Genomic DNA, 27,187 nt, shown 5'->3' with positions numbered 1-27,187 from the left:
GAAGAGCAAAAGCACATTGTTTTCCACGTTTTATCTCCCGGGGAAGCTGCCTGGTGGATAGTTTTCTGTCAGGCTCGCATAACGTCGGCCGCATGTGTGTGTGAGTGTGTGTGGGGGTGTGCGTGTAGGGGTGTGTGTGTGTGTGTGTGCAGGAGCACATATTCACATATTGGAGCAGGAGACAGATGGAGCGGCACTCTCACTCTGAGGAGATTTAAGGGATCAAGATGAAGGGCGAAAGCAAAGAGGGAGGTGGAGGGACCGTGAGAATGGTTACTGTGGTAACCGTGACATCATCGGAAGATTGTGCAATGGGAGTTTTGTTTGAGTGGAGGTGAAGGCAAACAAGGGTCTTAAGGTAACACAAGGAGTCACATAACAAACTTAAACCGACAGAAATCGAACTCTCGGCTTTCGAAAGAAAAGAACAGGAAAACTGATATTTGTTCTTAAGTTGTTTTCTCTCTCTCTCTCTCTCTCTCTTTCTCTCTCTCTCTCTCTCTCTCTCTCTCTCTCTCTCTCTCTCTTTCTCTCTCTCTCTCTCTCTGTTGAATCTGTCTTGCTGTGCGTCCCTCTGTCGTGGGTGGCTGCTGTAACAGCTCTTTGTTACGTCAACATGTTGATAACACACTGTGGTCCTGTGGAGGGGAATAGTAGGATCCAGATTGCTTAGTCATTTTTGCATTTTTTTATTATTTTCAGGCATAAAAACAAAGGACACCACAGAGAACAATGTCACCATTAATGTATTTGTAAGACAAAGTGTTCCAAAAAGCATTTAGATTCCTCTGGAAGAGACAATAAGTAATGAAATAATGGAATAAGTATAACATTTTCTATATTTTATGTGACAACTAGCCTGCGCGGTTCAAAAAACAAACAATTTCGCTAGGAGCAAAAATCCTCCCAAAAAAAATCATAAATCTGTTTACGTAAGAGTGCATGTCTATAAACTAACATGTGGATTAACCATTATTTGAAATAATTTCAGCATTTTAGAGCTTGACATGTCAATAATTTACTACTCTGCCATACAGAAGCTCTCCATATCTATTAAATTGTAAAGGATCTGTCTTGTTCACAGATCATTTCTGGTGATTCAGAATAAATTCCTGTCAGATTTATTCCTGGAATCTGGATGGACCGATTCAAAACTTTAATCTTCTTCTGATGAAGATTCTGTTGAACTTTTGTTGATCATGATCTATTCTTGGATTTATTTCAAAATATATTCAGATTATACAATAACACATATGCACCCCCGCCCTCCCCCCGTGTGACACTGATCGCTTTAATTCAATTCTTTGCTGCCTCTCTGGAAACCATGGCTGTACCACTGTGTGTATAAGCTGGATCAGAACTGACATCATCTGCTTTTGTGCAAAATATGACATGGAGGTTTATTTGTATTTGCATTTTCTGTCTAAGGAGCCTCTTACCAGCTCAAGATACGCCATTTCAGCAAAAACTAAACAGCGACCATATGTTAAACTGTTTTGCTGCTGCAGCAGCAGCGGCATCTAATTTGACCCCCCTTGCATTGCTCGGAGGCCAAGACCTCAGTCACATGTTCAAAGAGTGTTCCCGGTTTTCTCTCACTGGGGTAAACAGCTGTCCAAAGACATCATCTCTGGGACCACAGTCACAAACAAGATACATGTAAGCTTTTTTTTCCCCCTTCATTTTAATGTGTGTATAGTAACATATGTGCATGTTACGTTAAAGGTCGCGACAGGTGACGCAACACCGATGTTGCATGTTTGGCCCCTCTGGTGGGAATCTTCTACCAAAGACATGTTTCTTTCGCCAAAGGTCAAACTGGAAAAAGTCAAACTTAACTTCTGTTGACTGAGGCAGTTCGAGAGTGCAGCAGCTGGTTGGTTGGTTCCCTGAAGCAGCTTCTTCTGCAAGATTTTAGAGTTTGCAACGCAGTGTTGAAATTTCATATGCCGGTTTGGCAATTTCCTATCAGCTACATGGAGTCAACAGAAAATAAAACGGGGTTGTTCCACCAGAATTTGAGTTATGAGGCACATAATTGTATTTATAAAATTAAAGATGTATTAGTGTCTGATGCCTAATTACCTCAATGTGTGTAATGTTAGCAGGCTTTAAGTGCTGTGAGCCATTTACCTCAGAAGCTGGAGCTCAGATCAAACCCAGTTTCATTTGTAGGACAGAAAGCCAGCTGGATTTGCCAGCTTTTGTACAGATGGACCAGATTTTATAAAAGCATAAAGTTTCTCCGTCTTTCAGCCTCAATTCAGAGGCTAAAACTACAGATCAATAAAGTATTGATTTCTTGTCATTTTTATGATTATGACTTACAGCTGGTGGAACAAGCTAATTTTGGTTCATCGGATATTATATTACATGAGACTAATTACAGAAGATTTTAACATGGAAGTTACTTGTTGTGACCTTCACTGTATTAGAGGAGTAAGGCTGCCTTGACACAGTAATCCATTGAACAGTCACTGACATGCTGTACAAGGTTAAACAATTAAATGTATTTGCTACATCTACTGCTGTTCACAAACTTCTGGATCCAAACATATTATGGAAGGTTCAGTGGAAGGATAATAAAAGCCTAGAGACAAATTTTAATCAATGCCCAATCGAGAGTGTTGACATGTTCAGGACTCAAAACGACTTATATTGCATTCCTTGTGTTTAACCCACACCTAAACCACAGACAATATCAGAAGTATCTTCTCAGTGATAAAAAAGAAAATCCTCTTTTCTGATTATGGTACATTTTGCATTTCATTTGGAAATTAGGGTCCCAGAGTCTAAACGCAGGTTGAGGAGGAGGAACAGACTGCTTAATGTGACGCCTTTAAAGTTTGTGATGGTGTGGGAATCACATTCTGCACTCGGTTTGGTCTGCTGTGTTTCAGCAGGTCCAAAGTTCCCACTTGGAAATTTTAGTGCACCTCATGCTTTCCTCACCTTCTCACAATGCCAAAAGCAGCGGTACCTGATCCGATCCGATGTTTTCTCTGTGATGTTCTGGGCTATAGAGACTGAGCTCTCGGGTCTGGTGGGAATGCCGCTCCCTCGTCTTCCCTACAGCTGTCCGACTGAGCAGGACGGCCCTTCGTATGCTGGTCCTTCTGAGTTCCAGCTGGTGTGGACAGCTCATGCTTGCCTGGCAGATTGGGGGTTCTCTGCAGGTACGGGGATTCCTTCCCCTCGGTGTTAGATTCGTCTGGCCGCCTGGGTGTCAGGGTTCTGGGGAGGTCACGGTGATGTGCTCGGATAGGGGATTGAGTGCCCCGTGTCTCTCCTTGTGTTTGTGACCTGGTGCTCCTTTGCTTCCCTGCTGACCTGCCTCTGCGTCGGCCACATGGCCACTCTGAGGGGTTGCCTGGTGTTGTCTGCCCAGGGCTGCAGAGTAAACCTTGATTTAATAAAGCCAGTCATGTTGGGATGACATCTCTAGATATTGCTTTCACACATCAAAGTTTCCCTAACTTATGTAAGCAACAAGCATTTTTATATTATGCCTAAAATGCCAGTAAAAGACATATGGGGAAAAAGAAATAGGACAATTACATTCGAGAGCACCTCATTTAGCTTTCACCTAAGAAGTTTGTTTCAATATTTTCGAAACCATACATAAAGCAATGACAACAACTAGAAACGCATGCGATTTCCTATCCATGTGCCCTCATGCAAAGCATCCACATATAACCAGTCACAAGAGGACTGCACCCATGATCGGGTTCATTTTCCTGCATCCTGATTTGCATTCTCTGCTCGTCAGTTTGCCATTTGATATTCGTTCACCTCAATGACTGCACCGGGCAAAAGCTAAATAAAGGAAAGGTTAATGTCCTGTACTCATTTTAAATATGCTTCAATCACTCCTCAACACTGTGTCTGCTCTCACTGGCAGGTTTAACCACTAGCCAAATCAGAAGTGGCTTATCGAATTGTGTGCAAAACTGTGTTTTACACACAGTTCAGACAGAACTTCATGTTCAGATGTGGGCCAAGTACATGTGACTCTCTCTACGGTTTCATAAAGAGTCATTTCTTGCAAAGACGTCTATCATATAAAAATCTCTCTGAATACCTCAGAAAAAGGAGAGAGTTGTATTTACTTTCACGGTGAACAGAAACAAGCGTATCCACATATGGATTCTATTTAATCATAATGGAAAACATGGCAACAAACGTTAATTTAGCTTAATGCAATTTTGTCCGAAATGTAAACAAACACAAATTACATTAACGTGAACGTACAAACCCAACGCCAAGCAGCTTTGCCTCAGGTTATTGTTTGACCTGAGATTATGTGAGAAAGGACCGCGTGTTCGTATGAATACAGGCTATCAGCAGGATTACACTGCTTCCATTTTGTTATCTGTCCCTCCGAACCCCTCCATGGATTAGATCTCTTCATTCTACATGAAAAGATTTTGTCTTCTTTGTAATTCCCCTCACAAAGAAGACAAAAGCTGAAAGTTGTAATCCATGCATCCTTCTGTCTTTGTTTCTTTTTTTTTATTTTGTAATCCACATTATCAAAGATTACTTCTGAATAATATCTCCCCTAGGCAAGACTCTGCAAGCCTCGGACAGAAAATTAGCAACTGCTTGAAGTCCCTTTTGACCAAGCAGAGAGAAAATAGGAGCAGACAGGCTCTTACTGGAGGTGAACTACAAAGCATTTGAAACAACAAATGCAGAAGGATCACACGGTTATTAAAAAGGGGAATAAAATAGCTTTTTGAACATAATTTCTACTTGCTCAATTATATACACCTTCAAATTTACATGGTTAGCTTTTAACAGCAACTTAACTTATTATACATCTTCATGGAAATGGCTTGTTTATTAGATTTTTTGTCTGCCAGAATAACAGCTACAGGAATTATCAGGAATTGTGATAAAAATGTTGATTTTGTGTCAGCTGAGCTATTTCTGTCTTGATTTGACAAATTTAAAAGACCCAAACATAGACCTCTTTCTGTAGATTTTTTTTTCTTTTGCATAAGCATCCAAATTCCTTATTTTAAAACTGGTATTAGAAAAAGTCAGTTATACTATTTTCTCTACAAGTCTCATAAACCCTTTGGAAGATGAACAGGCTCACAACATCACATATCCTCCAGCATAGCTAATGGTGCAGCTGGGCTGCTTTTATGCTTTGTTTGCGCCACAGTCTGAAGGGTTTATAGTCGGAAAAACTACATTTTTAGTCTCATTTGACGAAAGCAAAAGAGATCCAGTAGCATGTGTGTTGATGTAGAATAGTGAAAGATTTTGCTTGTCATTACATCTGAGCAAATGATTGGCTTGTAAATTTAGTTTAATACTTAGTTTGGAGTCCTGTTGACACCAGGATGCCACTTTTTGTTTTGTCTCTCCGTCATCCTCCGTACTGCGGTTGCTGGCAGGATAAACGTGGTTCTTCGTCCAGCCTTGTTTGTCACGGCTCCAGGTAATTGAAGCTTAGTAATTGTTGCTCCAGCTGAAGATAATTTAAGTAAGTGGTCGTTTGCTGAGTTATGGGATGTTCTCTTACCAGTCCCATTTTGAAGAGAGGCTAAAACAAATTGCACCATCGCTACCTTATATTTACACTCTTCGGAAGCAAAGAAAGTTTCCAAAGAGTGTTAACGAGTGGACTTTCTAGAAACTTTAAATGAGCTGAAAAGGGTTAATTAAAAGGTTGAAGGGTGCTTTGGTTACTATTGTTATAGGAATTGTTGGGGTTGCTAATAAATATTGCAACAGTGATTTTGTTGAAGATAATTATTTCTTGGACTTTTGATCCACTAAATAAATGTTCTCAAATTACAGTTCGCATTTTTCTTATAAAAAAAACCAAACAAAAAACAAACAAAAAAGAACGTTTATGATTAATTTAAATGAAAATATTCCCTTATTTTAATGTTTTTAAACCAATAATTGAAACGATGCTGTAGATTGGTGAACTCTGAGTATCAGACGACCTCACAAGTCAGATTCTAATCTGCTTCCTCGTGGATAATCCTTTTTATTAAGTCGAGGTATTTGTGTAAAACAACCTATAAAAATGGATTAGCTTTCTTTGACATGCTGCGTGGTAACATGTTAGATATTCTCACAGAGTAGCTGGATATTTTCAGGATAATTTGGTTGGTTTATGGGCCCGTCATAGTCGAATCTCATTTAAATGTGAGATTGAGATTTCCACCGGTGCATGGCCACTTTATCCACATCAATTTCAACATACACACTGAATAAATTCACACACACACACACACACTGTGAAGATGGGTGTAATTATGCATTCAGTGGGTGCTAGGCAGAGCCTGCTGAGAGATGCATAAATCAGTGTGTATCTTTGCATGGGGAACTGAGTACACAGTTTCAAGTAAGTACTTTTCCATAACCATGAACACAGAGGAGCCTCTTTCTATCTCTCTCCCTTTGTTCAACACAGCAGTGGGATTATTTCACATCCTCCTCTCTTTTTTTTTTTTCATGCATCCTCATTCTCCGTTGTCCGGCTTTATCCCTCCTCTCATACATCAGGCTCACGTCACAGCAGACAAGCCCCTGCTGTTTACTTCTAATTTCTCTCTGTGAATCCTAATTGCTCCCTGTACCTTCCAGGGTCAGTCCTAATCAGAGCTATGACAAATGCATCAGACTCTCCGTGGTCAACCCTAAAAAAAAGCCTCTTTATCTGTAGGTGGTTTAAATTTTGATGGCTTGGCTTATTTTAAAATGTAACAGGTTTTGCTTTCCAGCATTGCACATCAATTTTTCATCATCTTATTGATGTTCTCCTATCCTTCCTCTGCGTCTATGGCCTTGTCCTTCATTTCTTTTCCCTCTCACTGTGCATGTCCCTGCGCCCCAAGGATATAGCTGCTTTCTCATCCTCCATATCCTCACAGCTCACAGTTAGCCCCTCATGCTTCCATATTTCCCTGTCTCCTTTTCCCACTCTGACACCTCTACACTTTTTTTCCACTTCAAAACGTGTTTTCCTAACACCCCAGTAGGCACTAAAATGTGTCTTGAGTAATCCAATCGCAAGCAAACAGCTCTGAACGTTGGTGTGAAAGTGCTCACTTTGATGCACAAGCAGCAAATTCCTCAAGCGGCCTTTAGAGGTGGCCAGGGACTACCAGGGGCCACAGAAGGACTGTGACATCCATCTAAGAAAGAAGGACTGAAAAAGTAGCCTCTTTTACAAAAAAAAAAGTTTTGCCATGAACATGCGATGATGTGCTCCTCTGTGAGTTGCCCCTTCATAAATAATAAATCGCAAATCTCAGTGACGCTGTCCTGCACACCAAACACGACCACTGGTCTAAAGATGTTTAAAAAAAATATTCATACCATTACTATGCTCTTTTAGATTAAATATAATAGAAAGTATGTGAGTGTATGTAGTTTGTACGGCTACTTGAAGCACTGAATAACGTAACAAGCTCCTACCAGTACACCAGTAGGAGCTGTTTCACCCAAAACATCTTCATCACTGAATCTGGTGACTTCCAGACTATCTACTTTCAATTACTCTGGTTTAATGTGGGCTATTTGAACCATACAATAAGGCAGTCAGGCCCCACCCTTACCTGATGCTGTGAAATACGTGTCGGTAAGCCTGTGGAAAGCGACTGAACGTTCTGCTCACTCACAGGAAAGACAAAATTGACAAGATATTGCTGGGCATGAAAACGACAGACTCTAGCTTCAGGAGCAGAGCAGTGAAAATGTACTAAGAACTTGAAAACTGCTGCTACATTTACCAGGCCCTTCTTGCTGCAAGGCAGCAGACACCTGTGACAAATAAAAATATATGATCCATTCTCCAGTTAAACAGAGATGAATATCTTTAAGTCCAAGGAGGCTGCGTATCGATGCTCCTAAACAGAATATGTTTGAAAGTCACCGCTGGACATCGGTCCTTTGAGCATCCTCTGCTGACCAGACGCTACAGGGTGAGTCTGTTTAATTGAGTGTATTAGGGACATATTTTTCCATCTGTCATAAGGTACCAATATGTCACCATAACACATCTCACACTGAAATGCATCCACTGCTGTAAAAGACTAGTGTATAAGATGTATCAAATCCCTTAGTGGATCTTTCCTTCTATGTCAGATTGTGAACTTGCCTAAAAGCAAGTGTGTGTGTGTATATATATATATATATATATATATATATATGAAAAACACAGCAAGGTAATTAGCATAGCGCCAGACCAAGTGATGTGTCTGGTCACATCCCCGCAACCTTTCTCTTATCTTGCCACCTTATATTTTGCTCCATCATTTCAGACAGTTTCTGTGTATGTCTGCCAGCACAAACACGTACACACTTCTTCTTTCAACTCCCTCTCCCTATTTGTGAATTTTAACCCATGTGGTCACAGTATGTGAAGCTACAACTTAGACCTGAAGCAGGTTAAAGTCGCTTCTTTAGAATTAACTAAGACAAGTTGGAGTAATATTCCAGACTCTGCAGCAGCGTCAAAGCGTCTGCTTCGCTGTTTTTACTCAAAGGTCAGGATGACACCAACAGAATATGGTGGGAAAGAATGCAAGGTGCTATCATAAAATACCTGAAATGAGGCCAATGAAGATATTATACCCATAATAAAAAGGTGAGCATCAGAAATGATGCTTTTAATAAATAAAGACATGTACCACAGAAGACAAAATAGCTTTTGCATTCATCTTTCAAACATAATGAAAACACATATCATGAAACAGGCTTCCTTTGTTTCATGTTTCAAAAGCAGCCGGTAGAATCAAAATGAGCCGCTCTTCATACTGTATGCATAAGACGGTCATATTGAGATGCTTGTATGTCTTTGTGTGTTGCTTTCCTCTCTGTCTGCAGATGGCAAATAGATCTATTGATGTTGCACCAGCAGCCTGTGATGGGATGAATTATGTAACAGCCTCGATGGGTTGTGAAGGCGACCGTGCAGGGAAGAAGAAGTATTTACGCTGCTGCCGTGACAACTGATAACATAACCTCTGTATTTACATACGCTGAGCCTTGTAAATCCTCCATGTTCATGCGTCGTGCGTGACTTGCGGCAGATCACTGGTGCCTGATGTTTGATAGGACGTGGCAGCTGTTCAAAAGCTTAAAGGAAATGAAAAACAACAAAAAAAAAAAAACAATAACATCCTAACAATACCTTCCACACCTATGAGTTAACCTGCTAAAGACATGTAAATCAGAGTCTTCTGATGAAGAAACAGGGTGTTGAACATTAGTCTTAATGTCGTCTGTAGAATAAATCTGAAAAAATGTTAGACAGGTTCTAGTCTTTTCTGTCGTTTCAAAGATGAGAGATCGTACATGTTCATCAGTTGTTTTCCAGGAAAGAATCTTTAAAATTGGCTTTGCAACACTCGGGGTTTTCAACTGGAGATTTGCGTTGTGGTTAATGCTAAGACGGTCCTAAGATTGAGAATTTCAGCCGCAAACACTGCTGCTTTGTATGACATTACTCAAAGAATGGATATGTGGGAAAGCGATTCATGGCAGAGGAGATGAGATGTTGGAGCCCTTTCAAGAGCCCTGGGTACTTTTGTAGAATGCCTTGCATGATCAAATGCTTGAAATATCTAGATATATTCAATAAAAAATATGTTGGCCTCTACCAGGTAACTAGTAACTTGTGGCCATCATAGAAACGGTACAGAAATTGTTCAAAAAGGAAAAGACTAATAACTCTTTCTGTATGCACTGATCTTGTCAAATATTACAGAAGACTACGGGCTGTCCTACTGTCAAAAGAGGCTTACATGAGTATAAAGAATATGGATGGCAATAAGTGTGAAAGCAACTAATGTAAGAAGTATGATTTTACATATAAAATTAGACATGTGTCATTTTATATGTTCAGTCTGCAGACTGAGTCCTAGCAGACATGATTGGATCTTCTCCCAGTCAAGCTTAAGAGGGGATTTGCCTACTGAGGTTTACACTAAGAGACACTAACCGACTCAAAAGATTCAGCCTCTTTCAAACTGGATTGTTTTGCGATTTTTCCTGCCCGTGTTTGTCTCTTTCCGCCATGTCGGCACGATATTTGAAAGGCCACACTGATGCATGCTTCTGCCACTTTTGTTTGGTCGGCGTGTGGCAAAGGTGAGCCACGCCAACATAATGAATGGGGACTGGCATTGTGGAGCAGCCTCTGTGTGAAAAGAGCTTGTGTTGCTGTGCATGTGGAATTGTCTGGCGGCACTTTACCAGATTTCTCTTCCAGTTAATGTTTATTTCACTACCCCGACAATGATTCTTTTTATTCAGTCAGTTTGCCTTTAGCTTAGTTCTACAAAAAAAATGTATAACATCTCCTCTTGTTGTTGTTGTTTTGTTTTTTCTTTCTTTAATTATTGGATTCTTGATAGATCTTTAGCTTGCTTTATGCACTGGTACACAAGAAAAATAAAAACCCTTAAAATCCCAAATCTTAGACTCAGTTTTCCCCCACCGACTCCCTCTCTGATTCTCTCCGTCTCGCCCACCACCCGATTTGCTCTTCAAAGGCGAAGCAAAACGTCTGCCTATTACAAGGAGCCCAAGGCACTCTGCAGAGTTGTGTTAAGTAATAACAAGCAGTGACGTCAAAGGTTTTCCATCCGAGATAGAAAGAGGGAGGGCGAGCAGACTGAAAAAGAAAAAAAAAAGCAGAAAAGGAGGAGGTGGAAGCAGACATGGAAGTGATGCAGCTTGTGAGAAATCTTTAGTTTTTTTTGTGTCGATTGCTCATGTAAGACACATAAACACAAATAATGAATAATAATTAGTTCACTTGGATCAAAAAGATGTTTGAGCTCATATGTGCTGCCGCCGAATGTGCTTTTCATCTGAAGAACTAATTGTTCTCATTCTGAACGTGTAACATAACGCGCGCACATCTGGTTGCGTTTATATCACGATACTGCAGTAAATATAACAGCATATGCTTATCATTTGCAGACAGAAAGAGATCAAGTTTAATACGTGGATCTAGGTTAAGATCTTGTATTAAGTGCCTCTTGTGCAACAATGTTGTTTGTTTAAAGATGTCCTTCATTTAACAGAGACATTGTGAGGAAATATTTGGGTATTATTCCTTTATGAAAGAGCTTGATTAGGACCTATTTTTTGTCAGTTACTTAACATAACCAGCCACAGATTTATTACATAGATCAGCTTATTTAAGCTAAGGGTTGCTTTCACAGTGGCTTGCATAAAAAAAGGGCACAGCATTAATCTGTTCAATTTTTGTCACATTGTAACTACAGAGCTCGTTGGATTTCTTTGGGATTTCATGTGATGGACCAACACAAAGTTAAACATGATTGTGAAATGGAAGGACACATGCGTTTCAATTCTTGTGAACAACTATTTTCAATTCAACTCGCCACAGGTTCTCAGCTGAATTTCAGTCTGCACTTTGAATGGACCTTTATAACACACAAACATGCTTCAATATGACCCACTGCACTGGAGCTATGGCTGTATGTTTAGGGCAATTGTCATTTTGGAGGATGAACTCGTGGTCCAGTCTCAAGTCTTTTGCCCCCTCTAACATATTCTGATCCATGACTGAACTGAGTCCAGTGTCATCCATGTTTCCATCAACACCAAACTCCAGCCAGTAGCCCTGTTCCTGCTGATGAATAGTGTCAGGATGCTGCTGCCATAAATGATGGAGTGTGTTCAGAATGGTGTGCAGTGGTGGTTTCCCACAATGCACGTTGTTTTGCATGTTGGTCAAAGAGTTACATTTTGGTCTCTCTGATCAGAGCACTTACTTCCCTTTTTGCCATGTTCCCTGATCGCCTACGGCAAACAGCAAACAGCAAACAGCAAAAAAAGGCTTTAAGACTTCATTTAAGCAATAGCTTTTCTCTTAGTCTTCTACTAAGGCCAGACTTGTGGATTGCCAGACTAATAGTTGTCCTGTAGTTACATTATCTATCCAACCTGAGTTGCATACCTCTGAAGCTTCAGTAGACGTGGTACAGATCCCTGTTACATCTAATGACGAGAGGAGTACACCGTAAGACAATACGGCTATCTTAGCATGCTTTGTAATGCCTCGTGACTTCACTGTGTCAGATTGTGGCTGTTTGTTGTCCCTTATGAAGACCATACCTAATAAACACATGATGTGTTCTCTACTTAAAGAGCAAATTCAATGCAGCAGAATGTAAAAACCTCCGTGCACAGAAGGCCTTTATGCTACTGACCCTAAATAACAACCGACTTAGATTTCACAGAAAACGCTGCAACACAACAACCCAATAGGCTTTGCAGAACTGTATTAAAACAAAGTCGCGTTTTGCATTCGAGTCACTCCGCCACTGTGATGTATATACTGCATTGTAGATCTGAATACACGGGGCACTGTTCAATTTTCTCCCCTCATTTCTATCTACAGACTTCCCGTCTATGCTCTGTGTTTGATTCTGCTGGGAGCTTTCCATAGGGAGCCTATTTGGGTGCATTTACATTTGTGTGCTCACAACAAAGCGCATGACTGCTTGGCAAACTTAAGTGCTTGAAGAATGTCTGAAAGTCCACTCCGCCTGTACAAACCAGCTTCTGTTTGCAATATAATCACGACTGTTGTGTAAGCAAAACTTAGGCTAGCAATAGTTTTAGAGAAAATAGGTTATTAAAGGGAGAGTTCTGAATTTTTGAAGTGAGGTCCTATAATATAAAGGTGTTGTAGTAAATTTGCATTTGCAGAAGATAATTCTCTTGGCATCTTCATGCAAAATAAATCAATATAAGTTGGTCCAAGATGTTGATGCTAAAAGGTAGTCCAATGCCAAGACCAAAGTGTACTTCTACCATCTTTAAACAATTCCAGTCCTAAAAAATGTCAACGCAGTTTATACTAATGCTATTTTAACAACCTTTAAATGCCACAACATATTCAGACCATTATTCACAGAAAAAACTATGTTTATGTACAATGGGAAGTGGAAGTATGAGGCTGTGTGCCACCAATGAGTATTAATTGAGAATGTAACCTGCTAATCATATCCAGTCAGATTAACCATCGAATAGAAACGTAAAGCGTGATTAAAAGCTGAAATACATTTAAGTGAATAATATTCACATTTATTTTTTAGATTGGCTTACTTTACTAGCCCTGTTGCCTAGCAGCAAGGAGATCCTGGGTTTAAATCCAGCCCTCGAGCGTCTCTGCATGGAGTTGGAATGTTATTCCTGTCCAATGGTAAGATCATAAATGTTCACAACTTTTCAGTAGAACATCATTCTGTCCACGAAAAAGCTAGTCTGACAAAAGACAAGGCCAGTAGACTTCCTTTAATCTTACTCTGCTGCTATCTTACAACACGTAACATCTGAAAAACACCAGACCTGTTTATGCAAACACCACTTGGTGAATCTTTAAGCCATTCTTATGTTTACATTTCAACATTATGTACAAAGAACCTGTGTATTATCTATTTACACAGATAATACAGGTTGTTGGCTGTGTACCACAAATATTCTCTCCCCTGTGTGAGAACAGCTGAGAATAGAAGATAAAAAGTGTCTCTGCTCTGAATAACTGTTGCATATAAAAGTAAAGTAGTGAAAAGGTAACATTTTATAGTTTTAAGAAATTGCTATTAAGGATTACACTGCTTCACTTTTGTATTCTGGTCTTTTATGTTCCGGTCTTAGTACTTCTTTCACACCGGAATATCATCATCAAACTACCTTCATTTTCCAGGTACATAATCAATGAGCTATTTATAAATAACATCTTGATGCAAAGATGACAACTCTTTCAGTGTTCATTTGTGTAAACTGCTATGAAATCTTTAAAACAGTTTTTTGTTTTATAACAGAAGGTGTCCAGTTTGCTTTCAGGCTCTCATGGACTTCTTAGCCCTCTTCTGAGACTAACTAATACAGATTTAAACTAAATGAAATCACTATAAGAGTAAGCTAACCATAAACCGAACCTCACTAAAAACAAATAACCTATACCTTTAAATGTGACTTTCCTCCATTGGTCACTAAACACATCTTTATTCTTTGGTCTGTCTTCACTCGTATAACTATAATTGAAGTCGTCACCGCAGCTGACAGCCTCTCAGTCGCTTCATTTGTCATTAACAAACACCTAGTGCTCTTTAAAAACTGGGCAACAGGCTGCAGTTCAGCGGAGCGATGACGTGCGCAGCCTACATCAGCACCTTGGATACGGGCACACCATTCACTGTGGGGCTCCTGCCCCGTTTTGGACCAATCAGCGCTTGTGTTTTCAAGCTTGTACTCAGCACCACCCACACTGCTGTATTGTTCCGCTGTAGGGAATCTCCTCTCAGGCAACGCACGTAGCCTATATCTATTATAGCTCCTGCTGTTCGTCGAGGCAAGTTGCAGCAATGTAGTATGTAGAAAATAGATTTTGAAGAGGTGAGTTTTGCTAGCAGAAGCAAACAAATGACGTATTGCAAGGTTTTGGGGTGTGAATTGAACGGATATTGGGAGCATACTCTCACTAATAAATCTAATGAAGGATAGACCTGCCCATATGTTCCTAGAAACAACGCAAACATGTTCAGCTGTACAAGTATTTGTTTTACTAAAATATGTGTTTCAAACACTAACAAGATGTTATTTTAAATAGCACTTTTTCTCTCTTATCATAAATTACCCTTGCCTTTTGCTGTCAGCACAGTCCTAGGTTATCTCTGACGCAAACCCTCATCACAGGCGTTCCTCCCATTTCTCAGAATCATATGCCTCAGACTGACAACACCCTTCAGCCAATGAGAGCACGATCTCGTCAATGCTCGCGGGGCGGGACTTGTCTCTACGACCAATCACCTCCTTGGATATTGTTTTGACCTCTGAAACCGCATCACCGCCTTGTCTCGTGTCCGCGGCGGAGGAAGTCTATAAATACAGGAAACGCAGAGACTGAAGGGGACGAAGTTGCGAAACTCCCGAGTAGGAGGGAGCTACTCTGCAAAGCCTGCTGAAAGAAGAAAGGAGTTTAAAAAAAGCAAAATAACCTTAAAAACTGAAACCAATTCTCCAAAAGAAAAATTACCACGTACTGGAATACTTTTTTGTAACGCTAATATATTCTATGTGAAGAAAGTATTTGTACTTTTGTTTTCTATTTGCACTAACCAACGGTACTTCAGAACTACTGAGCATTTTTATATTTTACAAAGAAGTAAGTATTCTTTTCACATATGCTTATGTTATCGTATAGGTTTCTATTTTTGCATGTATTATAGACCTGGTCGTACTTTGTAAGCTGGCAGTCGGTCGACAAATTTATTGGGAGGGGTGAGATAAAAATGTTCAGAATGCCTTATTTTATCTCAGTGGAATAAACTACAGTATATCCATGCAAATAGCGGACGACATACGCGCCTCGCTTTGCTGTTGTTACTCGACTATTTTGTGATATTTTTTTGTGAATAGCCGTTGAACTTCATAACACTGAATATGATCTAATAAGACGCATCAATTAGACGAGTATAATACGATTACTTGTTTGAGTGTACATTTCTTTCTCACAAGAGGCACGACAGCATGATTCTTTAAGTATTTGATCATTCTCAACAAGTTCTCGCCTCTTGCACGTCACAGTGCAAGTCGATTATTTTAACACCCTCGTGTCTCACTGAATATTTACCAAATAGCCGTTTAATCGGCAAAGGATTTCCTCTTCTCTCTGCAAAAATTGCCAAACATGGGTGTAAACGCGGTTTTGTTAAGTCCTGTCGACACAGTTTATCAGTGGGACTAATCGGACAGAAACGAACCCCGTGACAGGGTCGTTTAAAGCTTTGAAATGCAATCCCCGACCATATCCTCACTAACTTATCCACCATTATCAGTTATTGCCAGCGCATTTAATCGGTTAAATTCGGTGTTAATTAAACGCAGAATCCCCCGCAGTACTTTTCCTGTTCTCCTGCCTTATGGAGGCAGTCCAGTACTGTGTTATGTAAGAGGATTCCCTGTTCTAGTGCAAGGTTAATATGCCCAGTGCCTACTTTTTTTGACATCTATGTGGATGTAGGTGCAGGATCTACATGAATCATACTATCCAGGCTTATTTTAAAGTTGCACTTTTTTTTTTCCTCTTTATTTGCAGGACATTTTTGTTGCATTTGTCTGAGCTTACTGCATTGAAAACAATGCATTAACTTATAATAAACCATCCAAACCAATTAAGTTAATTTTTAACTTATTCTATCTGAATATGATTACATTTATTCATGATTCTTTCCTTCTTTTTCTCTTTGCCTTGTCATTGCTTCAGGAAAATCGATCACGCCCTGTGGAAGGACACCACTCTTACAAAACCAGCACTTTTAATTTTTGCCTCCCCTACCTGGAGCACGTCTGTGTTGCCGAACACGGATAAACGAAGCCGAGCCGGTGGACGCGTTCAAGGTCACAGCCAGCTAATCTCCACGCACCTGGCACACTTCAGCAGTTCGCTATGCAGCTTGAAATCCAAGTAGCTCTCAACTTCATCATCTCGTACCTGTACAACAAGCTGCCGAGGAGACGGGTCAACATCTTTGGTGAGGAGCTGGAGCGGCAGCTGAAGCAGAAGTATGAGGGACACTGGTACCCGGACAAGCCATACAAGGGCTCAGGATTCAGATGCATCCACGTGGGCGAAAAGGTGGACCCCGTGGTCGAGAAGGCAGCGAAAGAGAGCGGGCTGGAAATCGAAGACGTCCGCAACAATCTGCCCCAGGACCTCAGTGTGTGGATTGACCCCTACGAGGTGTCCTACCAGATCGGCGAGAAGGGGCCCGTCAAGGTGCTGTACGTCGACGACAGCAATGAAAGTGTAGCTGGGAATGGAGGGGTTGACTTGGACAAGGAGATCAAAAACAGCTTCAACCCAGACGCACAGGTCTTTATGCCCATCAGCGAGCCTTTGAACGGGACCTCTCCAGGCTCCAGCTCTCCCTCTCCGCCCTTTGGCCACTCGGCGGCGGTCAGTCCCACCTTCATGCCCCGGTCCACACAGCCTTTAACCTTCACAACAGCCACCTTCGCAGCTACTAAGTTCGGCTCCACTAAGATGAAGAGCAGTGGACGCAACGGCAACAACGGCAGCGGTGCTGGGAACAAAGTGGCACGTACCTCTCCCACCAACTTGGGCCTGAATGTGAACAGTCTCCTGAAACAGAAAGCCATCTCCACCTCCATGCACTCACTGTACGGGCTGGGACTTGGTGTGCAGCAGCAGCAGCAGCACCAGAAGCCCTCCGCCCTGTCTCCCAATGCCAAGGAGTTTGTGTTCCCCAGTCTGCAGGGTCAAGGCAGCCAGAGTGCTCTGTTCCCCTCAGACAGCCCGCTGCAGTACAGCAATGCCTTTGACGTGTTTGCGGCCTACGGTGGCCTTAACGACAAGTCCCTCATGGATGGCTTGAGTTTCAGCTTAGGCAACATGCAGTATTCTAACCAGCAATTCCAGCCAGTCATGGCCAACTAGTACACTTATAAAGGTACTACTTAAGCTACTACTTCATATGGAAACGACCAGAGATAATGTGATGGGGGGAAAACAAACACAAATGCACATTTCAGAAAAAAAAAAGAAAAAAAAGAAAAGTTTAAACAAAAACAGAATGTCAAATATAAAAGAGAAAAAAAAAGACTTGTAAGCTGCAAAATCCGAGTTTCAAGTCTAAGAGCATGAGCCCGAGGGTGAATTACTTTATACCCTTGAGTTATACTTGTTTCTTTTTTGTTTTTTTTTATTTCTTAATGAAGCTTGTAGTACAAGTTGTCTAAGCTTGGTTACCCAAACTTTAAAATGCATTATTGTTATTTCTTTTGCCAACCAAGCACAAAATATTTTTTTATGTAACTGTTTTAAGATAATAAAAAAAAAAGACAGAAAAAAAACACCACCTTAAGTCATGGCCTCTTTCAGTATTTAAATATAACTGGACATTGCCAGTTTTTCAAGAAATTGGCATCAATAAGTGGGAATTCCTGGTCTTTTTCTAATTGTATAATTTAATTTAGTACAGAGTTTGTAAAATATCAGAGTATCTATTGTTTCTACAACACGGTATTGCATTTATATCTTTTTACTACTCCAGTGATCTGTGATGGCTGCAGCAACTTTATGTTTCCTTTTTTTATTGAAATTATAAAAATGAATCCATCTTTAAAAAAAAAAACAAACAAAAAAAACATTGACTATCCTGAAGATTGTGTACAGACTATTCCGTAGTGGTGGGATTTAAGAATATTTGCTTTTTTTGACAAAAATATAAGAGTTGTATTTTCTGTTAAGAGTTTAAAGATTTTTGCTATATTATGGACAAAATGTAATCGTATATTAATTTTGTACCTACATTGTGCAATACTTGATAAAGCAAACGGTATAACAAAGTATTCGGAGTCAGTGTCTTACATGTTAAGAGGGACTGATAGTTTATTAAGTTTGTATTAAAAAAAGCTTGAAAATAAGAAATGTGTTCGCTCTGTTTGGTGTTTACAGTCAGTTGTGCAACGCGAGGCAGCTGTGAAGGGGTTTTTTACAAACATGCGTTGCAAAATGACTTTCTTGAAGGCGAATCAAGTTTTTTTCTTGCCACAGCTGCTCTTTCTTAATTAAGACAAATATGAACCGCTGAAGCTCATCGTTAATTTGCTTCAAGTAATTACCCTAAAACATAAAGAATGCCGCGAAGGCAGAAATTGCGGTTTTATTATCACCGGTTTTATGGGAACGAAATTTATGTTGCCTAACATGCACCAAAACAAATCATTTTCTGTGCTTGCAAAGCATACCCAATAAGTTCCCTGCAACATATTTCACAACTGGATGGAGAAGGTGTTGGCCAAGTGTTGCCCTCGGTCAAAGTGTCACCACAGTTGGGTCATAACTTTGCTCAGCAGTTCCTGAACCGAAACGCAAGCCCTTTAGGCTAATGGCTAACGAAAGCAGCTGAATAGCTAAGTTTATCCTGAGAGCCTCCTGAATTTAAACATTAGCTATTGACCAACAGCAAGTTAACTAAATTATTTAAAGTCCAACTGCTTAGCTTGAATCTCGGCCTCAAAAAGCCTGTTAGCTAACAGGCTGCTAAACCTTTTAGCATCTTTATAGGTATAAGATCATCTAAACTGGGACTTAAAGGAGCTTATTGTTAGTGAAAACAACAATTGACTAGTTATTTTTAAAATAGCTTAACGCAGTCACTGCTGGGCTACTATTCAGGTCAGGAACTCGGTTTTATAAAGTGTAAACAGGATAAAATATGTTAAACTTGAGCAGACCTGAATCAAGTAGCTGCTGAAAGCCAAACAAATCGGTTACATTTCACCCAGTGTCCTCAGGTGATGTGACCTGTTAATGGATAACCTGCTCTTTTTTTTTTTTTTTTTTTTTTTTACTTCTTTGCCCACAGTCAAATGTATCCCACTGGGTCAAAAACAAACAATATATTTGAACAAAGTGGGTTTTCTGAATGAGAGTTACAATAAAGCCCGAGGTTTGCAGAAACACAAAGCAGCAACTCCAGAACAACCTCGTTTATTAATAACTTCTGTTGCAATTATCCAACCGGTTATTTAACAACATCGCAGGTCTGACGTCTTCTGATGTCTGTTGCCTAATATACCATTAGACATGACTGACTGGCTTAAGAGCAAAGTCAAAGTAGAAGTGTTGCTGATAATTGTTTAATGTTCAACATAAGATTAGACCTTTAAAGTAAAAAAAAAAAACAGATGTTCCTGATGAGGACATCCTCATTTTAAAAATGTCTGCTGCTACAAATAGGTTTTTGGAGCATTTGGTGCTGGCACGGGCCTGCTGACATCACCCTGACCCTGCTAGAAACATCAGGGTCCCTCCAGAGCTGGCTCATCATCACTTGTCTGCTGGCGTGTCCTCTGATACACTCAGGGCTTGATAGGCCTGTGTAAAGTTCAGCCCGGATGTGCGTTTATCTTGAGGCACTGATACAGCGTTCTGGTAGGAGTGTGTTTGTTTATCTTGCTCTGTGGCACCGTGTGTGTTTCTGTGCACGTTTGAGGGCCTGGGGCGAAAGTCAGCGCAAGTCGTCCTGAAATGAATCCTCCTGCAAAGCATCTCTCTTTCTTTTTTGTCAACACTTTGCTGCAAAGCCGTTACTCAGGAGAGGAACTCCCAGCAGGGCTAACAGGGGCAGGGAAGCACAGTCACACGTATCGACTCCCTCATCCTGCATGCTGTCAGGCTACGCATGGTGTGAACTAACAGGACATATGAGGTTGACACCAGCAAATTCTCCGGGAGCGAGAATGAACTAGAAACAGACGAGAACCAACTGAAGTACTTCATGATGGTTTCTGGCCAGTAGGAAATATCTAGTGCCTTGTGAAAATATTCAAACCTCTTTAGAGTTTATGTGATAGGCCAACACGAAGCAAAGATTATTCGGGAAGTGTTTGGACAATAACTGATCATTTTGAAAGTATCTCACGAATAAGACGGTTTTCTTGAAGTATCTGTCCTTTGGATGCTGCTGAAAGTTTTATATAGTATATTGTTTTGTCAACTCTGTCCACCCTCTGTGTTTCTGCTGTAGAAAAGCATCTTCTCAGGATGATGCTGCCTCCACCATGTTTAACACTAGGAAATTGTGTTTTAAGATACCATTTCAGCCATTTTTTTTGTCCAAAGCTGAGAATATTTAAGCTTTTTATTTTTTTCCCTTTTCTTTTGAACAATTACTGTCCTCTTGCCTATTTTGCATAAGGGGCATATTTGTGACTAATACGAAACAGAGTGGTAATATGCCATTTTTTCCTTCATTTCACTGTTATGCTCTTCTCTGTTCTCGCTTGTCAAATAAACTCCCAATTAAATGCATCCAAGTTCAAGTTTGTGGTTGTAAAATGCCACATTTCAAAAACTTCCATATTTTAAATATTTTCCCGTAGATAGTAACTAAATCTTTATGAAATTCATTCTTGATGGAAAATAAATATTTGACCTTTTAAATATGAACATTTGCTGTAATTATATACAATTTTCTAAAAGGTTGGACATGAATTACACATCAAAATCTAATTGCTTAATTTCTTTATGCTGAAATTACATATATTAAACTAGCTCGAAGGAAAAAATGACAGCATGAAGCTAATAACATAAAAATGCGGTTTGAAGAATAAAACAGACAGGAACATTTTACGAGAGTTTTAAATGGGATCGGAGGAGCGAAGCAGCAGAGAGAGATTGGATTTTTATGAGAAGCAGGGACAGTGGAGATAAGGGATGGTGCAATGTGGCCGCAAGAGAAACGTTGCCACTTCCGCCATCAATGCTAATTTGATGTCAAGCTCACAGCTCAGTTCCCCGTCAACCCCCACCTTCCCTGTCATAAAACACAGGTGGAGCTCCAATCTACTTGTGTCCCAGTCAGGCAGCAAGGCCTTATAGTAATGTCCCCCCCCCCGTCCCCCCAGCAGATAGGGTAAAAGAAAACACCAAAACATAATTTAATGATTTTTTTTTCTTCTTTTTGTCTTGGTCCTATACTCTGAATCTATTTCTGGAAGGATTCTGTAGCTGATTAAACAATGATAAGCCGGAAGGTATTGAGCTTGTCTCTGAACGTTACTTCACCACATCCTATCTTCACCCTTTCAGATGAAAGGCTGTTTTTACCTAATATATACACAATTCTCTGCCTTCATATTTTCTCGTCTTCGCTCCATGCCGGTTTAGAACAGCTCACACAAAACATGGGAAACTTCAGATCCTTTAACAATCCACTAGAAGCTCTGTGTGTGATGCAGGTCAAACCTAAGAGGGAACCAGTAAAATAAAGTTAAATGTTGCATGCTGTTAGAAATTAGATGTGTGCTGATGATGTTTTTCCCACTGTACCCCTGTATTCACACTTTTGCCTACACAAACTGTATTTAGACGTTCTGATATATAGTGGGTTTGTTTTTTTCTTCTTTTTTTTTTTTTTTACTTTGCATATATGCATAGCAACCACTCAAAGTGCCAGCCTCAGTTTATGAAGCTGCTCTTATCTGCAGAAGGAAACCAACAACTCACCAAGACTTTTCGGCCACCCCACCCCTCTCAGCACCTCTCTGGACGACGCGCTTCACCCTATCAGGCCACTCCCATGACGATGCCTTACAGCTGAGTGGCTGAAAAGATAACTAACTATCACATGCAGCAAGTTAATGTGTACATAAGCTACAATGACGCTTCTTGTCGCAAGGCTTTTAAAATTTGCATGCCACAGCTCATTCACTGTGATAAAATCATATTCTCTTTTATGGTTTGTTGTTGTTGGATGTCGAATCACGTGCCACAAGATGATTCGCGATGCACTATTTTAGTTTGGCTGTGAAACACAGTTCGGTTAAAAAAAAAAACAACAAATGGAGGTGTACAATACACTGTATTACCAGTTGTATTATTTTTTTCTGTCCTTACAAACAAGTAAGATTTGTAGAGTAGGTCGAAATTGCCACACCACTATGAACAAAAACTGATAATGGCATAATAGGAGAATTTAAAATGAGCTTTTCCTGCTAAATGTTGTGCCTCATTTTTCCATTTCCATTTTCCATCTTTTTTCAACGTGACCAAAACACGGCTGGATCAGGGCTGGGGGGTTGCTCTCTTCAGAGTTGAGGTACGATCCTAAAAGTTTTCCAGGCAGAAGCTCATAAGAAAACATTAATCAAATTTCCTTGTTTGGCTCTTAAGAGGCCACTGGAAATATTACGCAGATAGTGCACCAGATTTCTTTGGAGAGATATCAGTATAAATACGACCATGAGGAAATCTGTGAATAAAACAAAAACTCTTGAGCAATTTTGGTCCAAATGAATATGCGAACAAACTCATCCATTTAGAAATATGTTCTACTGAGCGATCAAGTAACAAGTACTTCACCAGATTGATTTTCTGTTTCAAGTGGACTACGTTTGGAAAAACACAGCTTCAGATTATAAGATAAAGAAATTAAGAGTTTGAGCCAATTAGAAAAAACATTTTCATAAAAGAATGGACTCGATTCCACCATGCAAACTTCGAAAATGGAGAACAAAGACATCAAAAAAGGTCACAGAAGTAGAAAGCTTGTAGGAAGAACATACATCTCTTGAAAAAGAAAGAAGAGCCGACTGCACTGAACCACATCGAAAACCTCGATGCAGTTATTCCAACAAATATTGATTTCTGAGTTAAAACAGTACAATGTTTCCTGAATGAATATGAACTTGTTTTCTTTGCATTGCTTGAGGTCTGACAGCGCTGAATCTTTTTCTTTATTTTGATGGTTTTTAAAAAATTTTTGGGAAATAAATACAAAAATTTTGGTCGGAATTTCGGAGACAAGAACAATGTTCATTTAACTCAAACATATAAACAGTAAAATCAGAGAAACTGATCATTTTAAGTGGTCTCTTAAGTTTTTTTCCAGAGCGGTAAATGATTCATTCAAATAACTGCAAAATGTTAATGATGCTACAACACAGAATATAGTTTAAGTTTGTTTTCTTTTTCGTGTGCATTAGGTAATAAGCAGCATTAGTTATCTTTACTCTGACAGTTTGTAAACTGATTGTTTAATCCACTGAGAGAAAGACTGGAGGTAAATCAGACTCACATAAACGCATGCCACAAATGTTTCAAAGTAAACATGGACGAAGAAGAATGAAACTGTACATATTTCTACATAATATGTGACACAATTGAAAAGAATGAAATCTAAAAATCATCAGAGAGACTTAAATCCCGTCGAGAAAAATATTTTTGTGATTCCAGTGTTTTTTTTTTCTTTTTCTCTCTCTCTAACCATTTCATCTTTTATCTTTATGCAACATGCCAAGAGCTGGGAAGATATAGCTATTGCTTTCTAAACACATTTTCCGTCTACTTAAAGTCAGGTTGGATTTACCTGACTTATACCTCAGAAAGCTTTCAACACTTTCATGAATAATATTTACACACATTAAAGAGAGAAACTGGGGATGGCCGGCCGGCTTCAAGTCATGAAATGTGCTCTTTGTTCCTTTGATCTCGGTATTTGGGTGTGCAGGATGCAGAATGTTTTGCTAACAGACTTCATTGGCACTGAGGTTCTTAATGGAGCCTCTTCTTCACTGTTCCCCCAAATGGGTGGGGATGTTGGCAAACCCTGCAGAGGCTCACATGGATCTGCAGGACAAGATGTTCAAAATGATGAAAAAACGCCGTCTATGTGGCATTTTCTGGTAATGATGTGAAGCAGCAGTGATGAAAGAACATTTCTAGAGCTGTTATTTCACTTTGCGCAGTGCAGAGACAAAAAAAGAACAAAAAAATAATATTGATAATGTCTTAAAAGAAATTTGTCAGAAATGCGGCATGCACCCACAAGTAAGGGTGCAAAATAATTCATTACCAGTCCACAAAAAAGCTGAGAGTTTAGATAGATGTTTGTGAGGGAACCTGTTTGGACATCACCAGGAAATGTCTCCACAGCTGGAGCGGCTCTGACTGACTCAAGGCTGAGGAATTTAAACCATTTCAATAATAAGGCCTCCTGGGTCAGTAAAGCTCGGTCTAGAGAGCCCTCTCCAGATTGACTTCTTATAACAAAGACGCTGCACTTTCGGATATATGTATCAAATATGCGGTAAATGTTCTGATTATGTAGTCCATGAACGAGAAAAGACAGAAGAAATGCACAGAAGACACGTTAAACAACAGCGTCAGCAGAAAAGAGAACTACTTACACAAATTTTGCCATTAAGCCACCTTCTCGCAAGGCTGAACTTTCCCCTATATTTAAAAAAATAAAATAAAATGCAAGGCTGAACTTTCCCCTATATTTAAAAAAATAAAATAAAATCATGTCCATTTTGAAATATGAAAGAATAAAATAAATGCTAATCAGCCCTCATGATGTTCCTTAAAGCAGATACATCCTTTTCAGAGCAGATTTTGATTCTGTTCTACAGAAACACAGACTGATTTTTCTAGATACATTTCTAATGGGAATATGTCTGAAGGATGAAGTGATCACCTTTGCCTCAAGGACCATCTGAGCAGGAAACGTGGGTGGAAATGAACAGATGAGGGAGACGGATTTCTTACTCTCATTGTTTGAAAGGCAAGAACAATATATCCTTTTAGCTGCACTTTAATTGATTCAGCCACTAATGTAATTATATTCAACACCGTAGCAAACTTTTCATTATGAACCCAGAAAAATCGCCAAAGATTTATCTCAGTACGATTTATTTTCGAGCAAGATGAGTGCACCACATCAAGCAGAGTGAGAATTATATTTGCAAAATTTACTGTTTTGACACAACTCATTGGTGGGAGCTGGCCTTTATATACATATTTTTAAAGTGCTCCCAAAAATGAAAAATGCCTCTGAGAGAAATATTTCCAAAGACCTCGCTGTTCAAACCGTTTGACACATCAAAACAAGGTACGGAAAGGTGACTCAGCACAAGCAGGTAGAGCCCGTAAGGAAAAACTCCCCAGAAAAACCAACTAAAACGTGATGTGAGCTTTAAACACAGCTGTCAAGCACATGTCTTGGCTGCACCCCGCTGCATAAAAGGAGCTTCAGTTCTCGTAAACTTTTGTTTGAAAGTATTTATCCTAAAGTAATTTGTGAGAAAATGACTTCCCTATTTTCCGCCATAAACACTAAATATGTGACTGCAATTTGCTCTCCGCCTCCCCAGCGTTGTCACAGTGGTGCAGCTGAGCTGGTGCAATAGTTTGGGGAATCTACCACACACCTGTCAGCCAACAGCAATGCACGCCGAGGCAATAATGAGGTCAGACTTGGCAGTAACGACAGAGATTCCTCAATCCAGCCAACCTTTTTCTTGCTCCACTGTACGTTGCCAAGAAAATAGAGCTGGACTTTTGTTATTGCTGCATCAATAATAAGAAAATAAAGTGGCAAGTCATTCTTTTATTGATAATTGCATGTCTTTTTGCACAAGGAATTTCAGAAAAAGAACATCATGCCAACAGCCAGAGATGTTCAGACAACCTCTTTATTCCAGCAGCAAAACATCATTTTTAAAATTTTTTTTTTATTTTTACACAATCGATGATGTAAATTCCTGGGGACATAAATATGATGCAACAGAGACCAATGTTCTTCATAATTTCCTCAAGAAAGCTTTTGTGTTGGTCGTCACTGATAAGAAACGGCCACAACAAAACACACAACAACCTACATTTTGCATGGGTTTGCAGTGAGAGGCTAATTTCTCAGTGTAAAATTATAATATTCTAAAAGACAAATATATTTATTCAAAGGTATTTTACACAACTTTACTAAAGTAACCAACAAACAAAGTCCCCCAAAAGCCTCGGTGGCAAGTTGCGATGCACTTTTCTTCTCCTAAGGACTAAACAGCGATTATTAACATCGACTTGGGAAGTTGGGAACTGCCTGGGAAGCATCGCCGTCATGCCTAACGCCACAGTGTCTGAAAGATGAAGCAAATGAATGACTTTTCACAGGCAACAACAAATCACAGTTAAAACTTATGAGAGTGTCCTTTGTGCATGTTGGGTTAAGTCTGGTTCTAAGAACTTGATGTTTTAGATGTTTGTTTACTCTTCCTTGCAAACATATTCTCTTTTATCTTCACATTTTATTGAGATTTTATGGGATAGACAACTTCAACTCATACGTCTTTCCACAACTTCTCAGTTGGATTTATGTGTAGAGTCCATTTTACCAGATAAATACTTTAATATATACTTTAAATCTGCATATTCTTCTATTTTTGTTTAATTCTGATAAAACTCCAGTAGGACTCTGACTGCCTTCGGTTCATGAAAAGCCGGAATCATTTTTGCACATCCCTGAACTAAAGTACATTTGCATTAATGTTGTGGTGTTTGTTTTGTTTTGTCGTATTTAAATTTTTTTTTGCACTTACAACGCAGGTGGACTTCGTGATGTCATTTCTCTCCCACGCAGAACAAACATGCTGAAGGCTACTCCTGTGTGGGTTGGCTGTGTGCGTGTGTGTGTGTGTGTGTGTGTGTGTGTGTGTGTGTGTGTGTGTGTGTGTGTGTGTGTGTTTGTCTGCGTGTGTGTTTATGTGTGTGGGAGGTGTTAAAGGGACCTCGGTGGGTGGCGTTGCATAAGAACGTCAGCGCTGAAATAAGGTTTCATAAAGAATAAAAGGAGGGGGATCACTA

General features: G+C 39.8%; 1 protein-coding gene across 2 annotated transcripts; it reads left to right on the top strand.

Moving 5' to 3' along the window:
- Positions 1 to 1,590: 1,590 nt before the first annotated feature.
- tob1a (transducer of ERBB2, 1a) lies at positions 1,591 to 18,390 on the top strand. 2 transcript variants are annotated; one of them, XM_008415781.3, is made up of 2 exons: positions 1,591 to 1,659; positions 16,283 to 18,390. In XM_008415781.3, exon 2 carries the CDS (start codon positions 16,466 to 16,468, stop codon positions 17,474 to 17,476), a length of 1,011 nt encoding a protein of 336 aa, XP_008414003.1. In that variant the 5' UTR covers positions 1,591 to 1,659; positions 16,283 to 16,465; the 3' UTR covers positions 17,477 to 18,390. The 2 variants fall into 2 exon arrangements, with proteins under 2 accessions (XP_008414003.1, XP_008414002.1); XM_008415780.3 differs by lacking the exon at positions 1,591 to 1,659 and adding an exon at positions 14,911 to 15,181.
- Positions 18,391 to 27,187: the final 8,797 nt, after the last annotated feature.

Source organism: Poecilia reticulata, chromosome 8, assembly GCF_904066995.2.
Source record: "Poecilia reticulata chromosome 8, P_reticulata-male-v2, whole genome shotgun sequence".
NCBI lineage: Eukaryota > Metazoa > Chordata > Actinopteri > Cyprinodontiformes > Poeciliidae > Poecilia > Poecilia reticulata.
The sequence above is the reverse complement of the archived record's forward strand: the minus strand, read 5'-3'. Positions and strand labels throughout refer to the sequence as shown.